The sequence below is a fragment of the Podarcis raffonei genome, chromosome 16 (assembly GCF_027172205.1).
Source record: "Podarcis raffonei isolate rPodRaf1 chromosome 16, rPodRaf1.pri, whole genome shotgun sequence".
Classification (NCBI taxonomy): domain Eukaryota; kingdom Metazoa; phylum Chordata; class Lepidosauria; order Squamata; family Lacertidae; genus Podarcis; species Podarcis raffonei.
The window spans coordinates 23,654,797-23,671,818 of NC_070617.1; the positions used below are offsets into that span (position 1 = coordinate 23,654,797).

General features: G+C 48.6%; 1 protein-coding gene across 2 annotated transcripts in view; it reads left to right on the forward strand.

Annotated features, from left to right (window-relative positions):
* AP1B1 (adaptor related protein complex 1 subunit beta 1) overlaps positions 1–5,784 on the forward strand; it is a 53,264-nt gene extending 47,480 nt beyond the window's left edge. For both annotated transcript variants that reach the window (XM_053368287.1, XM_053368288.1), the window contains 3 exons: positions 1,046–1,132; positions 2,421–2,575; positions 5,032–5,784. In XM_053368287.1, the coding sequence (XP_053224262.1) occupies positions 1,046–1,132; positions 2,421–2,575; positions 5,032–5,106 (317 nt within the window). In that variant the 3' untranslated portion in view covers positions 5,107–5,784. The remainder of the gene's footprint in view (positions 1–1,045; positions 1,133–2,420; positions 2,576–5,031) is intronic.
* The last annotated feature ends 11,238 nt before the right edge of the window (positions 5,785–17,022 follow it).

The following is a 17,022-nucleotide window of genomic DNA, read 5'->3' on the forward strand; positions in this document are numbered from 1 at the left end:
TCAACTCTCATCACCCTTAACAAACTACAACTCCCAGGTTTCTCGGGGGCAGGGGGAGGCCATGACTGTTCAGATTGGGCTTTAAATGTTGTGGTGTGAAGGTGGCCCAAGCCTTCATGAGCCACAGAGAGTGGGGTTGACTCCCCTAGATCAGATCAACGAGCTTCAGAGCAGAGTGACAGTCTGAGCCTGGGGTTCCATAAGAACCCAGCAAGAACCTAGTGGCTGGATCTGACCAAAGGGGGCCTATCCAGTCCAGCATCCTGTTCTCACAGTGACCCAACTGGATGCCTCAATGAGAACCCCACAAGCAGGACCCATGTGCAACATCCACACACCCTCCTCTTGTGTTTCCCTGCACTGCCTCTTGACAGCAGAGGCATGAACATAACCATAGACAGCTCCTACCCTCCATGAATTTGACTAATCCCCCTTGAAAGCCGTCAGAGAGTTGGTTGCACCACTTCTGGGGGCAAATTCCATAGTTTTAACTTGGTGCTGGGTGGAGGAAGTGCTTCCGTTCGTCTGCCCCGAGTCTTCCAACACCTTCCTTATGCTGGACCCCAAGTGAGACTTGAAGACCACCATAAAGATAGAAGCACCTGCCATTCTACACTCTTTGGAGTACTAGACCTGGGGAAGAGGCTGGTAGCTCAGTGATAAAAGCAGTTGCGGACCCAGGTTTCTTAGGAGAGGTGGCTCCTGTGTCGCTTTAAAGGAGGGACCCTTTTCTGGAAAGGCTTCCCCCTCTTCCCCCCACATCCAACCCACACTGGAGAGCCAGTGTGGTGTAGTGGTTAAGAGCGGTAGACTTGTAATCTGGTGAACCGGGTTCGCATCTCTGCTCCTCCACATGCAGCTGCTGGGTGACCTTGGGCCAGTCACACTTCTCTGAAGTCTCTCAGCCTCACTCACCTCACAGAGTGTTTGTTGCGGGGGAGGAAGGGAAAGGAGATTGTTAGCTGCTTTGAGACACCTTAGGGTAGTGATAAAGCAGGATATCAAATCCAAACTCTTCTTCTTCTGCTGCTTCTTCCTCCTCCAGAGCGACAGATGTTCCTGGCTACCTGGAAGGACATCCCCAACGAGAATGAAGCACAGTTCCAGATCAAAGACTGCCCTCTTGGTGCAGGTGAGAAGAGAGCTGTCTAATCTAGAATAGCTGCTGACTGTTTGCTTATATGCCCTCCTGTTCTTCGCTGTGGTTCCTAGGCACATAACGGCGACGGCAAGCTGGAATTCGTAAACTGGTGTGCTGTTGTACTAAGGAGCTAGGGCAGGTTGCCACTTCCACTCGTATGGACCCAACAGTAGAGACCCTCCAGTAGAGAGCCTTTTGACCTGTGACAACCGGTGCCCTTTGGGACCGGTAGGGCAGAAGGCAGGGACCCCAACAGTAAAAGGTAAAGGGACCCCTGACCGTTAGGTCCGGTTGTGGACGACTCTGGGGTTGCGGCGCTCATCTCGCTTTATTGGACGAGGGAGCCGGCGTACAGCTTCCAGGTCATTTGGCCAGCATGACTAAGCCGCTTCTAGCGAACCAAAGCAGCGCACAGAGACGCCATTTACCTTCCCGCCGGAGCAGTACCTGTTTATCTACTTGAACTTGGACTTGCTTTCAAACTGCTAGGTTGGCAGGACCTGGGACTGAGCAACGGGAGCTCACCCCGTTGCGGGGATTCGAACCGCCAACCTTCTGATCAGCAGGCCCTAGGCTCTGCGGTTTAGACCACAGCGCCACCCGCATAGTAGGTGGCGCCAAAGCCAGTAACATGCAGAGCCAACTCATTCTTAGTTTCTCCTCTGTCCTCCTCCTTTCTGAGTTCTATAGGGACAGCATTGAGACTTAGGAGGAGTAAGAAGCTGATTGGACACTCCCATGCCCTTGACTGGTGGTTAAGTAGGAAGGCTTGCAGGTGGGGGCTGACTGAGTTTGGTGGGGCAGTGCCGTTACATTACCTATTGTGGTGTAGCGGTTAGAGTGCCAGACTAGGACCCGGGAGGCCAGGGTTCAAATCCCCACTTGGCCATGGATCTCACTTGGGTTAGCTTGAGCCAGTCACTACCTCTTAGCCTAACCTCCCTCGCAGGATCGTTGTGTGGATTAAAGAAGGGGAGGAGAAGAATGTGTATCACCTTGAGCTCCTTAGAGGGGGGAAAAGCAGGGTGGAAATGCACTGAATAAATTTAATTTTCCTAGGAAGCTCTTTATACTGAGTCAGACTCATTGGTCCATATCGCTCAGTATTATCTACACTGACAGCCAGCAGCAGTGTTCTTCTGCAAACATAAGAACTTGATTCTTTCTTTTCATCCAAGAGCTGGAAGTCTCAGGCAAACTGAAGCTGGCGCCCATTCCGTTTTGTGTGCATGTGCAATAGCGCCACGATTTATTTGCGTGTGTGTATCTGGTCCCACAGATGCAGTTAGCAGCAAGCTTCAAGGAAGCAACATCTTCACCATTGCAAAGAGGAATGTTGAAGGCCAAGACATGCTGTACCAGTCCCTCAAGCTGACCAATGGCATCTGGGTCCTGGCAGAGCTGCGGATCCAACCTGGGAGCAATAACTTCACGGTATGGCCCTTCTTGTGCACCTCCCTGCTCTTTGCAGAGGTTCTCTGTATAGTTCTATCATTGTTTTAGGCATAGGTGAATCGATGATAATAACAGGTGCATTTAAAATTTGCTGCGTATGGTGCAAAAATCTGCTCACCCCACAGATAGCACCTTAGATCTTCCCTTCCCACCTTATGAAACTCCGTTTTCACAGAGTGACCTTTCCGCCCCCCTTTAGAACATTGGAAAACAGCCAACAAAGACAAAGTGATGAAAACCTTGTAGTTTTATTCTATAGTAAGATAAGCCATACCCCAGTCCTGGCCAAGTGTCCCTCTCCATCCTGACCCGGCCACACCACTACTTATCAAACACATGCCACCAGGGCCCACAAGTGCCTGATCTGGCTGGCTGCTGGTATCAGGCCTGTGGAATTTCTAATTTTTGCACAGTGCCTAAGAAAGCAGCCTCCAAAAAAACAAAACAAAAACAGGTGAGAGAGGAGGAATTGGCCAGGTTAAAAAGCTTGTGAATTTCTTAAAACTCCAACCTCATTGGGGAGAGCATTCCCTAGTCAGGGTGCTGCCACCAAGAAGTCTCTCTGGTCCCCCCCCCATTGGAGAAGGGCCTGTAGTTGAAGCCCCACCCTTTCCGTACGTCTGAAATGAGACATGATTACCAAAAACATATCCACCTGCTTCCCTGCCCCATCGAATAGAACTGGTGGCGTGCTCTTGTTTTTCCTTCCTGCTTTGGTTATGAAACATTCTTCCCCCCCACATTTGGGGTGACAATTTAATCTATTTGTATGTGTGTGTTTTTGTTTTTCCATGTCCATCCGCCCTCCCCATGGGCCCGCCCCTCCCTGATCTTTCAGGATTTGGAGGTTAGCAGAATATTTGTGTGCTTTTCATTTTCATTTTATTTTATTAAAAAAAGAAATCTTCTGAATCCAGCTGCTTACTCTCCACTTCACCCCCTGCCATTTTATTCCAGCCCCTCCCCCTGCCAGCTTGCGCCTGATGTTCTTTTTGGCAGTGCTGCACCACCAAGCAAGCACCATTCTAACAAATAACAGATCATGCCAGCGGTGGGGGGGGGGGAAGACTTCAGAAGAGCAACGACACCGGTGACGGGGGGGGGGGAGAATGGGTGTTAATCCAGATGTTGTGGGACTCCCATCAGCAACCATGTCCACAATGGTCAGGGATGATGGGAGTTGTAGTTCAGCAGATGGCTGCAGGTTTCACTGTCACTGAAATAATACCTTGCTCAAAACCAGAGTTTCTCCTTTCACCTTGGGTGGCAAGGCTAACCTGCCCTTTCAGTGGGTACTAGGGCGGTTCATAAAAAACTTTTTTGAAAATGCCTGCTCCAAAGGTCTTATCTTACTACACGAGGCATTATATAGCTATATCTGAAATTTCATGCACATCAGTTAATATCTTGACCCTCCTCCACAAAAACAGCTGTTTACTTGGCTGTTTTCCTGTGTCGTGAAGGCTCAAATTTCAACACAGTGGAGCAGGGTCAAGATACTAACTGCTATAGCTATAGAATCCCTAGTGTAGTAAGATAAGACCTTTGGAGCAGGCATTTTAAAACAAGTTTTTTATGAACCTCCCTAATGGGTACCCCTCCCTTTCCCAGGTTATTAACACAAGCTGGACCAGTGCTGTCTCTAAAAACCCTAGAGAGACAAGCTGGTGTAGTGGTTAGAGCAGTTCCACCGACCTGGCAGCTTCCCAATGACACTGGACTTGCAAGTCCCATCATCCCTGACTGAGTCCCTTGCTGACATCAGCACCTTTGATAGAGGGAGGGATTGGCTGTGCCCACAATATTCATTTAAAGCACTGCGGTACCACTTTTAACAGCAATGGCTCTTCCCCCCCCAAGCCCCGCAGAATCCTGGGAGTTGTAGTTGGTTAAGGGCACCGAGAGTTAATAGGAGAGAGCCCTTTAGTTCTGCTCACGGAGCTACAATTTACAGAGATGCCTGGAAAGAGGGGTTGACCACTCTGGGGATTGTAGCACTGCGAGGGGAACTGTAAAGCTCTCTCCTAACATCTCTTAATGAACTACAACTCCCAGGATCCTCGGGTGGGTGGAGCCATGACTGTTTAAAGCGGTAAAGCGGTGCTTTGATTATACGGTGCAGTTGTGACATTTGTTTCAGGGGAAGGACAGGAGGGGAAACTTCCAATCTGGAAAAGGCCGCCTTGAGCTAAAACTGCAGCTGCCGCTCTCTTTTCCACCCACTGATAACTTGGCATAACCGTCCTCCTTTTAATCTCTGAGCATGTCGTCTTTTATTTTTTTCCTCTCCCCCCGTCTCCTGGATTAAATATGCTCCAGTTTACTAACACTGCTGGCCTAGTAAGAAACTCTGCACTTCTGCGTTCAGAGGGAGAGAAAGAGAGGGATACATAAATAAATACATATATTTCCCTCTTCCTCCTTTTCTCCTGCAGCTGTCTCTGAAGTGTCGGGCTCCTGAAGTGGCCCAGCACGTTTTCCAGGCCTACGAAACCATCCTGAAGAACTGAAGTCTCCTCCATGCGCTGCTGCTGCTGCCATCCTCCCGTCTCTTTTCTGCCCCTTCCCTCCCGAACCCACCTCCTCCTCCCCGCCCCCCATCCCAGAAGCGGTGGTGAGATTTCATTGGGACCAACAAAGAAACAAAAAACACCCCAAACCCCTCCAGGCCTGCCCCTCTCTTTGTGGGATCAAACCCCTCCTGACCCAAGCTGTGTTTTCAATGCTTCTGAAACGACGGCATTAATCGCCTAGAAATTGGGAACCGGCAAGGAGGGCAGGGGTGGGGTGAGGTGGGGGGATGTTGGAGAGCAACCGGGACCCAGTCTTCAGCTTTGGGGGAAACGTAGAGGTGCTGGGAAGAAGATCTCTGCAGAGGGGATGGGAGATTTTTCTGTGTGCGTGTGTGTTGCATGTCAACTTCAGAATTCCTGCCTCCCTGTTCCCCTCGGCTGACGTTCTGCCTCTTCTTGAGAGCCCTGCACTCAGCTCTCTCTTTTTGCCCTTTGTACATGTGCAGAAGTTCGGCGAGCAGCGTGAGATCACGCGCACCATGCTGTGGCTATGCGAGTCAGGGAGGTGGTGGTGATGGTGATGCCCATGCACCTTTTTAGCGTCTCCCCACCCCCACCCCACCCTTTGCCGTCTTGCTAGTCTCTCATCTGAATAAACAATCAAAGGCTCCTAGTGCTGAAAACAAAAGCAAAGTGGTTTGTGCTTTCTTTGCCCAGCCTTAAAAAAAAAAAAAAACACCAAAAAGATCTCTGTGCATGTCGGGGGTGGGGAAATTAATAACAATAATAATAATTTTTATTTATTCCCCGCCCTCCCCAGCCAAGGCCGGGCTCAGGGTGGCTAACAAGCAGTAATAAAAACAAGTTGAATGAATACAACTTAAAAACAACATTAAAATACAACATTAAAATATTAAAATGTAGCCTCATCACAGGAGGAGAAAGGGAAAAAAGAGAGGGAGGCATCAAATTGACTCCAAGCCAAAAGCCAGGCGGAACAACTCTGTCTTACAGGCCCTGCGGAAAGAAATCTGATCCTGCAGGGCCCTGGTCTCATGAGGCAGAGCGTTCCACCAGGCCGGAGCCAGAGTTGAAAAGGCCCTGGCTCTGGTTGAAGCTAATCTAACTTCCTTAGGGCCCGGGACCACAAGGGGGTTGCTATTTATGGACCTTGAGGCTCTCCGTGGGGCATACCGGGAGAGGCGGTCCCATAGATACGAGGGTCCTCAGTTAATATGGTGGGTGATCACTTGCTTATAAAGCAAGGGAGGGGGGATTGGTGACCCTGCAGATGTTGCTGCCTGTCATTTATGCCAACAGGTTTGTAGGAACAGAGGGTGCTGCCTTATACTGAGTCAAACCGTTGGCTCGGTATTGTCTTCAGCGATTGGTTAATCTGCGGAACTCACTCCTGCAGGAGCCACTGACTCGTGTGTGGCTTTAAAAAGAGGGCAGGGCAAATTCATGGAGGAGGAGACGACAAATCCACGGTTACCAGCCACAATGGCTATGCTCCTGTCTCCACAGTCTGAGGCAGCAATGCTTCTGAGTACCAGATTCTGGAAATGGCAAGAGGGGAGTGATGTGTTCAAGTCCTGTTTGTGGACTTCCTATTCGGGCATCTGGTTGGCTACTGTGAGAGCGGGATATGCTGGACTAGATGGGCCACAGGCCTGATCCTGCACGGCTCTTCATGTGTTCAGGCCGGTGCCCCATCTATTCAGCATCCAGTTCTCACAGTGGCCAACCAGATGCCCGAATGGGAAGCTTGCAAACGAAATCTGAGCCCAAGAGCATTCTCTCTTCATGTGGTTTTCAGCAGCTGGAATTCATAAGTTTTGTTGCCTCTGACAGTGGTAATAGAATGCAGCCATTAAGGTTAATAAGTTCAATAGCTGACATTTCAATTTTACTTTAAAAGATCTGATTGCAGATTCTGGGCATCTAGGTGAATTTAGACTCTGGGTTTAATGGTCCTATGGGAGGACTCAGACAGCTGTCAGTATTGCATCAGTGGTGAAGCATACGATGCCTGAACCAGATTGGCCTGGGATTAGGCAATTTTCTATATTTGGGGTTGGAGTGGGGAGTGAGATTTCTCTCCTGCTGGTGTTGGCCTCCATGAAAAAATGGGAACAGTTGAGTCTGTCCCAAATGTTCAGCAGCTGCCTCAAAGGAGGAAAACGTCTGTTTTCCTTATGTGTTGTGTAGGCAAAGGCTTGGCTGTCTGTCGCAACGAATGTGTGAGGATGTTGTGTGAATGTGCCCACAGGCAGCTTGTGCCAACCATCGCGGCTGCCTCCTAGCAGGCAGGTGTTCACACCCATGGAATTCATAAAGAATGCTCAGCAACCCAATAAATGTGAACTCTAACTTAGGAAGAGAACGCCTGAGCTCCAGTGAATCCCCATAGATGTTTGTGTTGACCTTAAATTGCTCCAAACTCTATAGAGCGGCAATGGGGTCCTTCTGGGTGATGTCGGGCTCCAGTACCCCATAAGTATCAGCCATTGACAATCACGGATGGTGGGAGTTTTAGCACAGCAACAGCTTGAAGCTGCGACCTCTGGACTGTCTTCAAGGGTTGTCCCATGTTCAGTGCAATACAATAGTCTAGGCAGGAGGTCAGCAGAGTGAAAAGGGAAATGCTCATAATAGGTGACATGATAGGAGTTTATAAAACGCGAGTATGACATGGAGAAAGTGAGCAGGATTTGGACTTGTGAAGCTGAATGTTGGAAGATTCAGGACAGGATTTCATCACACAGCAGAGAGTTAAAACTATGGAACTCACTCAGGAGATGGTGATGTCTATCAACATAGATGGCTTTAAAAGTGGATTTGACAAATTTGCGAAGGGGAGGACTATTGATGGATGCTAGCCACGGTGGCTATTGGAGGCAGCCCTGCTTCTGAACACCAGTTGCTGGAAATTGCAGGAGGGGAGAAGGTTCTTGTGTTCAAATCCTGTTTGTGGGTTTGGCTGTTTGGCTACTGTGAGACCAGGATGCCAGTCTAGATGGGCCGTTGCCCTGATCTGGCAGGCTCTTATATTCTCATTCCTGCTCTGAGTGCGCTTCACATTCTAGACATTCTGGCTGGGGAGATGATAGGAACCCGAAAGACCTGGAGCATACCAGGTTCGGGGAGGCTGGCCTAAAACAAGGGAGAGGAACCCATGACCCACCCACCCCAAACTACAACTCCCATCATCCCTGATTATTGGCTATGGCGGCTGTGGGGCCTGACTGGAGTCATATTCCAGCAGACTACACATTTATCAAACTGCACTACTGCTCAAGTACAACAATCAGCTGGTTCGATATATATATCTTTTGCATCACTTTCCAGAGTCCTTATTTGCAGGCTTGGTGAAGAATACTTAAAATGTGGCCTTTTCTGTTGGCTCCTTCCGCAAGGGCATCTCTCCCCTGCCTCTCTTTGCATAGTGCTAAAAAGCCATTGCTTTTGCTCCTCTCCCACCGCCACTCATCCTGGCTCCTGGGTATTGTCCCCATCCTATTAAAGCTCTCAAAAGCCTCCTGCCTCTCAGACTGGCATCAAAGCTCTCAATGTGCTGGGATGCTTGTCCACTGGCCCAATTTTTTAAAATTTTTGCTGAGCGAGCTGCACGGATTTGTGGGCAAGAGCTCTCTCTGTGTGCTGTTCTATCGCAGCAGTTTGGCCAAGGAGAACCAGGCACTGTGGCAGAGCCTTGGGAGTCCACCAGAGGTCCAGTTGCAAGCCTGAGGATGTAAACAAAGCCCTGCCAAACTGCGCTTCCTGATTCTAGGATTCTGCTTCCAGCCGCATCCAGTAGGGAAGGACTGATCTGCCAGTTTGGGGGCACTCTCTTGTTTTTCCACATTTCCACCTCGACTTGCAAACTTTTCTTTTGTAAAAAAAATGGCACAAAAAAGAACACAGTGACTCACCCATGGCTGGGTCAGTATTTGAACCCAGGGTCTCTACCCCCACCCACCACTGGCATGTGGCCCCCAGCAGGTCCCCCAGAAAGGAATGCAGCCCCTGGAGCAGAAAAAGAAAATGTTCCTCAGCCCTGATAGTAGGCTTGGGTTTTTGTTTTCCTTTTTGCCAAACCTGACGTCTCACTCTCCCCGTTCCTCAAACCTTGTTCCTAAAATACTCTTTCCCCATGCCTCTTTTATACTGCCAGGCCGCCTCCACTCTGAACAGTCACATGGTCTGCTTATTCCTCTCCGCAAGGTTTGCCCATCTGCTCCTTAAATGTGCTAATTCCTTCCAGCTACACGTTCAGCTTTTCCATCTGAAACAGCTGCTCTCTTGGCGCAAGAGGTGTGCCTCATGCCTCCACAAACCCCAAAGGAGCCCTGTCCGTTTCCTGCTCCTCTAGGAAGCTCCTTGCAGCCTCAACCCAGTTTATCTGGCCTTTATAAACCGGGATGAAAGCTGAAAGTGCCGTATTGTTTACACACGCCATTTCTGCACTGCTTCGGATATAAACCTTATCTCTATGCGGTGTGTGGAAAGCGAACACAACGCCAACGATGTGTGGGGCTTCCCTTGTGCTTGATCCAGAAGCTGCGGCTGCTGCAAAATGCTGCGACATGATTGCTGGCGGGAGCTTGGCCTTGTCAGCATCTAACACCTGTGAAACCAAAGGGTGTGACGCAAGCAGGAAAGCTACCTTTGCTGCCTTCACAGCTACACAGTGATGGTATACTCTTAACACAGTGCTTCTTGCACTTATTCAGGCTAAAAAAAAATGTTGTTGTAGGATTAGGAGATCCTTCTGGATCAGGCATAGGCAAACTTAGCCGTCCAGATGTTTTGAGACTACAACTCCCATCATCCCTAGCTAACAGGATGGTCAGGGATGATGGGAATTGTAGTCCCAAAACATCTGGAGGGCCAAGTTTGCCTATGCTTGTTCTTGATGATCCCCTAAGTCAGGGGTCAGCAAACTTTTCAGCAGGGGGCCTGTCCACTGTCCCTCAGACCTTCTGGGGGCCGGACTATATTTTGGGGGGGAAATGAATGAATTTTTATGCCCCACAAATAACCCAGAGATACGTTTTAAATAAAAGCACACATTCTACTCATGTAAAAACACCAGGCAGGCCCCACAAATAACCCAGAGGTGCATTTTAAATAAAAGGGCACATTCTACTCATGTAAAAACACGCTGATTCCCGGACCGTCTGCGGGCCGGATTTAGAAGGTGATTGGGCTGGATCTGGCCCCTGGGCCTTAGTTTGCCTACCCATGCCCTAAGCCCCTTCTAACTGCTGAGGTCCTGTGCCCAGTGAGGTTAAAATAGGACAAGAAGAGGTTGCTTCCGGGTCATGTGGCCAGCATGACTAAGTCACTTCTGACGAACCAGAGCAGCGCAGGAAAATGTCGTTCACCTTCCCGCCAGAGCGGTACCTATTTATCTACTTGCACTGGTTTGCTTTCGAACTGCTAGGTTGCCAGGAGCTGGGACAGAGCAACGGGAGCTCACCCCATCACAGGGATTCAAACCGCTGACCTTCTGATCGGCAAGCCCAAGAGGCTCAGTGGTTTAGACCACAGTGCCATACGTGTCCCAATAAGTGACTACCAATAAGTGATGGTGAGCTCCAGGCTAATGGGTGGGTCTTTTCTTCACACCCCCTTACCTAGCTGCTCAGTGGAAGAACAGCCACTGTGGTGGGGAAGCTGGAATCAGGCTGTGGCTAAGCGAGAAGCAAGATCTGCTGGGATGTTAATGATGTGAGCCGCTCCATCCTGTGCTCAGGTTGCATACATGCGTATATATCTTAAAGGCACCACAATCTTTGCTGAGCCTCGTTCCAAGGAAACAGAACCCTAGGCCTGAGGTGCCTGGAATTTCTTGACTGCTCTGTGATTGGGGTGGCATGTAACATGCATAATAATAATAATAATAATAATAATAATAATAATAATAATAATAATTTATTTATATCCCGCCCTCCCCAGCTGAAGCCGAGCTCAGGGAGGCTAACAACAATAAAATAATACAATATTCTAAAATCATTTCATTATAAAATTAATTCAAATCAAATTAATGGCAACCATTGGGCTAGAGTTCTGTGAAGATTGCCAAAGGAGGGAGTCAGGCTGTGCCTTGGCCAAAGGCCTGGTGGAACAGCTCTGTCTTGCAGGCCCTGTGGACAGATGTCAAGTCCCGCAGGGCCCTAGTCTCTCGTTCCACCAGATCGGAGCCACAGCCAAAAAAGCCCTGGCTCTGGTTGAGGCCAGCCTAACCTCTCTGTGGCCTGGGACCTCCAAGATGTTTTTGTTTGAAGACCGTAAGTTCCTCTGTGGGACATACCAGGAGAGGCAGTCCCGTAGGTACGAGGGTCCTAGGCTGTATAGGACTTTAAAGGTTAAAACCAGCACCTTAAACCTGATCCTGTACCCCACCGGGAGCCAGTGCAGCTGGTATAGCACTGGGTGACTGTGATCTCACAGCGAGGACCCTGTATGGTGTCTTGCCACGGCATTCTGCGCCTGCAGGAGTTTCTGGGTCAGTCTCAAGGGCAGCCCCATGTAGAGCGAGTTACAATAATCTAGTCTGGAGGTGACCGTTGCGTGGATCACAGTGGCTAGGTCGGGGCGAGAGAGGTAAGGAGCTAACTGCTTAGCTTGGCGGAGATGAAAAAATGAGTGGAGTGGGGATTTAAAGCTATTGTACCCAGCTGGGGATGATGGGAGTTGTAGTCCAAAACACTTGGAGGGCACCAGCTTGGGGAAGTCTGACGATGCGATTATCTTTCTCACATGACATTCCCCCCACGGAGGGTGTTTTTGACTGGCATCCCATGAGGGTCTGCTAAGCCCCTCTTTGTCTGCCCTCTTAATCGCATTCCCACATCGATTTGCCACAGTGCAGACAATGATGAGAGCCCGTCCTCTGGCGAGAGCAGGCTACGCTTTTTGCCGCAATCAGAAATTCCTCCTCCTGATGAGCTTTTGTGCCAAGTGGAAGCTGACAGCCTCCTTGCAGCGAGCAACCCCCTCTCTGCTCCTTTCAGCTCAGGACAATCAAGTGATTTCAACATTCTGGAAGGAACAGCATTCTCCAGGAACTCAGGCGGACAGGCTTTCTTCCCCTCGCACAAGCCAACGGATGGAGTTCGTTGAACAAAAGGGGCCTGACTTAAGGCTTGCAATCATGGAAACACCAGGCAGAGACTGGCCGTCAACCTTAAACATTGTCTTGTGGTCTACATTCTAGGCAGGAAGATGTACAGACTGTGAGCAACTAAATCTTGTTGCAGAAACAAAGGGATTCAAGGTTGTTTCAGCTGCACAGGCACCTGGGGGTGTTCTTGGGTCATTCAGAGGTCACTGTGTTTCTCTGTAGAACTTGGAGTTCTGCCTGTCCAAGACAATCAAGATCCTTCCCTCCCTCTCCCCCCTCCCTCTCACACACACAAGAGAGGGGGAAATGAGAATTGCTTACATACCAGTAAATCACTGTGGCTTGCAGGAGAGCTTGTTTTGCGAATTCCAGTGTAACCCAGAGCAGAGATTTCAGACTGGCAGCCTTGTGCTATGGAACAGCATGCCTGTTGAGATATAACAGGTGTCCCCTCTCTGCACTTTCTGGGAACAACTGAAGACATTTCTGCAAGCATTCCCAGCTGGGTGAATGTCTCCATGGGTATCTGTTTTGAATTTTCTTAATTATTTATCTGACATCATTTTCTGCAGCTTTTAACTGTCCTTTAGCTGTTTTATTGAGGTTTCTGCATCACCTCGACGCATATGTGTGGAGGGCAATAAATATATTAAACACACACATTGCTATGTGTCTGCATGAAGACCAGGAGATTAAGATCATGGGCAAAAAAAGAGCTTTAAGCTGAGTTTGTGAGTTGGCTATGCCCTGACTGCAATGACTATCCAGGGTCTACAGCAGAGGGTCTTTTCCTATTCGGAGATATTGTATCCCACTTGGGGTTGCTAAGTTGGATGAGGCTGCTTGTTCCCTTGCCTCCAGGTAACATTCAGAGGCTGGCTAATTTGGCAGCGTCTGCTGGTGCTGGGCAGTAGCTTGCTGGAAGTCCGTGAGTATGTACAGTTCTGGCCCACCCTAAAAAGTGACTTGGACGGAACTCGATCTGCAACTTTTGAACACCTTTGCCTTGCCTTCTGTAAGCCCAGTGTCCAGTTCCAATTTATAGAGGCTCTCAAAGGCTACTAGCCACAACAGTTAAGTTCTACCTCCACCAACAGAGGCAGTGTGTCTCTGAATGCCCTTTGCTGGGAGGAATCAAAAGCAGAAGGAGGGCTGTTGAGTTCATGTCCCGCATTTGATTGGCCGCTGTGAGAACAGGATGCTGTACCAGATGTCTGAACCTGATCCAACAGCCAGATTTTTCTTATGTTCTTCTGAGTAACAGTAAAGGAGCACTGTTGCCTTCATGCCCCACCTGTAAGTTTCCTGGAGCCGTCGGAAGGGCCACTGTGGGATACAGGATACTGATCCAGCAGAGCTGCTCTAATCTTCTCTTTCATGCACCCTCACCTGGAAAACGGGGGTCAGTGAGAATCTCTAAACCCCCTACCCTGCAGGAACAGGAGTAGAACAGTCTCCCATTCATCCAGTTCTCTTCAGTATTGTCTGCACTGACTGGCAGCAGCTCTCCAGGGTTTCAGGCATGGGACCTTCCCAGCCCCACCAGGAGATGTGGCAGATCAAACCTGTGACCTTCTGTATGTTCTACCAATGAGCTACTGCCCTTCTCTCACTTGCATGTTGGAAAGATTCAGGACAGGTAAAAGGGAGGGTTTCCTCCCACCGTGCCTAATTAAACTATGGAACTCCCTCCCACAGTAGGCAGGGGTGGCCACCAGCTTGGACAGCTCTGAAAGAGGATCAGACAGATTCACGGAGGAGAGGGCTATTGATGGCTACTAGCTATGATGGTTATGATCTGCCTCCACAGCAATGCTTCTGAATACCAGTTGCTGGAAACTGTAAGCATGGGGAGTGCTCTTGTGTTCAGGTCTTTCTGGAGGGTTTCCTATTGGGGGCATCTGGTTGGCTACTTTGAGAACACGATTCTGGATGGGATGGGCCACTGGGCTGATCCATCAGGCTCTCCTCATGTTCTGACATTTGCAAATATTAAACAGTAAGTCTGGGGAGAGTTGTGATGTTCTTGATGGTTCATTAAGACCTTCACCTTCCTGCCAGACTCCTCATTTCTCAATCAGGCTGAGTCGGGTGTTTTGAGTGCAAGGCTGATATTTCTTTTTATAGCTGCGGTAATTAAATCATTTCGTTAGCAGCAGGCTTAAGGCAGGGAGCTGTTCTCCTACACATTCCACTGCGCTGGGTCTCCAGAGCAGACTTGGGAATGCTGGAAAGTTGTCGTGATTTCCTGTTAGAAACAGCTGGTTGGCGGTGGGGATGTGGGTACTCTATTATTTTTCTCACAACAATTTTCACGGGCGGTGGGAAAGCCAAATATACTTTGGTTTCTATAGTCCTATGAACACGTAGCTGGGAAATTAAAGACTTATCTCAGAGTGAACTGTGCTGTTAAATCAACTCAAGGCCAAGCCGTCATGCACGTTCCTCGTTAAAATAATTATCTTGGGGACTTTTTCTTGTTGAACTATTTTTCTTAGCTCAGTGATAGAGCATCTGCCTTGCATGTAGAAGATCCCAGGTTTGATCTCCAATGGCATCTCCAGAAAGGGCTGGGAAAGAGTGCTTGCCTGAAACCTTGGAGACTCACTGCCAGTCAGTGTCAACAATACTGAGCTGATATAAGGCAGCCCCCTGTTTTTCCACTTACCCTTAATTAGAATCATGTGGACTAGTACCTTCATTTTCTTTTAAAGCAGTAGGATCATAGCTCACAGGCAGAGAACATGATTTGCATGCAGATAGTCCCAGGTTCAAGACACAACATCTCCAGATAAAACTGGGAATGTCTCCTGCCTGAAACCCTGGAGAGCCGCTGTCAATCACTGCAGACAATCCTGAGCTAAATGGACCAGTGATCCGACTCAATATAAGGCAGGGTTCCTAGGTTCCTGTGCTCTCCTTTAACCAAGGGCACCTTGAGACAACCTGTTTACTGAGCATTCAATGAAGGGTGATTAGATGGCCCTGGCTTGTATAACAAGCATTCACTCTGATTTGCTTCGCTAGAACTAATGCACATCCAATGAAAGCTGAATGTTGGAAGATTCTGGGCAGTTAAAAGGAAGGACTTGTTCATGCAGTGCATAGTTAAACTGTGGAACTCACCTCCACAAGAAATAGCCACCAACCTTTGAAAGAGGATTAGACAAATTAATGGAGGTGAGGTCCATCGATGGCTACTAGCCATGATAGTTATGCTCTGCCTACACTCTTTGAGTTGGGGTGCATTTCCCCAAGAGCTCCAAATCTATTTCCATGGCTCAACCTGGATTTGCCAGTATGTGACTTAATCTCACCCCTCAAATAGTGACAGTCTGGAAGCTTCCTCCATCAGAGGTGCAGAGAAGCCCAATTCTCATAGTAAAGACTGCAGAACTGTGAGGTTTATATCTTCACTGCCCCCCTGAGGTTAGAATGAAGACATACACACCTGCCTCCAGCATAGCTGGAAGTCTTTTTTTTTTTTTAATGTCCCAGTTGGCACTTGCTAATTACTTATTAACTTAAAAACGTGCGAGCTGCTGCCAGTCAGTGTAGACAATGCTGAGCTAAATGGCTCAATGGTATGACTTGAGATTAAGGCATCTTCCTGTGCTCCTGTGTACTAAGGCAAGTGCCAAGGCTCATAGTCCCTCTATGGATCTAACCATCAGGAAATTGAAGTTTAACAGTAGAAAAATAAGATTAGGAGAAATTCACTTAGGCCCAAATAATGACAGCATAAACAAACTTAGAATTCCCAATTTCCCTGGCAGATGCACCTCTTTAAAACGGGGGAGGGGCAGTGTTCCTCTTTTAGTAAAAAGAAATGTTAAAATAAATTCAAGTGCAGTGCTTGCATTGGCTGGGACACTTCAGGTGAAAATGAATCATGATCAATTGCCTCCTCATATTTACAACCTTCACTAAGGGATGCATTTTAGACAATTTGACATTTCTGATGTACATTTATTTCATTCACAGTATAGCACAACTTTTCTCCAAGGAGCTCAATGTAATGTACATAGTTCTCCCTCTCCTCCTTTAACCCCCACAACAGCCCTACGAGGCAGCAGGTTAGGCTGAGAGGCAGTGACTGGCCCGCAAGGTCGCCCAGTGAGCTTCATGGTTGAGTGGAATTTCGAACCCTGATCTCCCAGGTCCTAGTCCGACGTTCTAACCACTACACCACCCTGGCTTTCTTCGAGACACAGCTTATTCCTGTGATTCTAAGCTGTTTTCACTACAGTGGTACCTCGGGTTACATACACTTTAGGCTACATACGCTTCAGGTTCTCTGCTAACCCAGAAATAGTACCTCGGGTTAAGAACTTTGCTTCAGGGTGAGAACAGAAATCGTGCTCCGGCGGAGCGGCAGCAGCAGGAGGCCCCATTAGCTAAAGTGGTGCTTCAGGTTAAGAACAGTTTCAGGTTAAGAACAGACCTCCGGAACGAATTAAGTACTTAACCCGAGGTACCATTGTATTGTGTTTTGATTGTTGCAACCTGCCCCGGAACCTTGAGGTGAAGGGCGGGTCATTAACAACAGCAAACAAACAAACAAATGTTTATTGTTCATTTTAATCATAATACTCATTGCTTGTGAAAACACCCCCCCCCCAAGCTGGAATGTGAATGAGGCCCGTCAATCAATTACACATCTTTCCCTCTTCAAATTGCCTGCCTCGTAGTCACATTAAGTGTAAATACATTTGCAGCTCGCCAAGACCTCGAGCCTTTTCCGGGAAGTGCCGGATGACTCACCATTTCGTACACTTAAG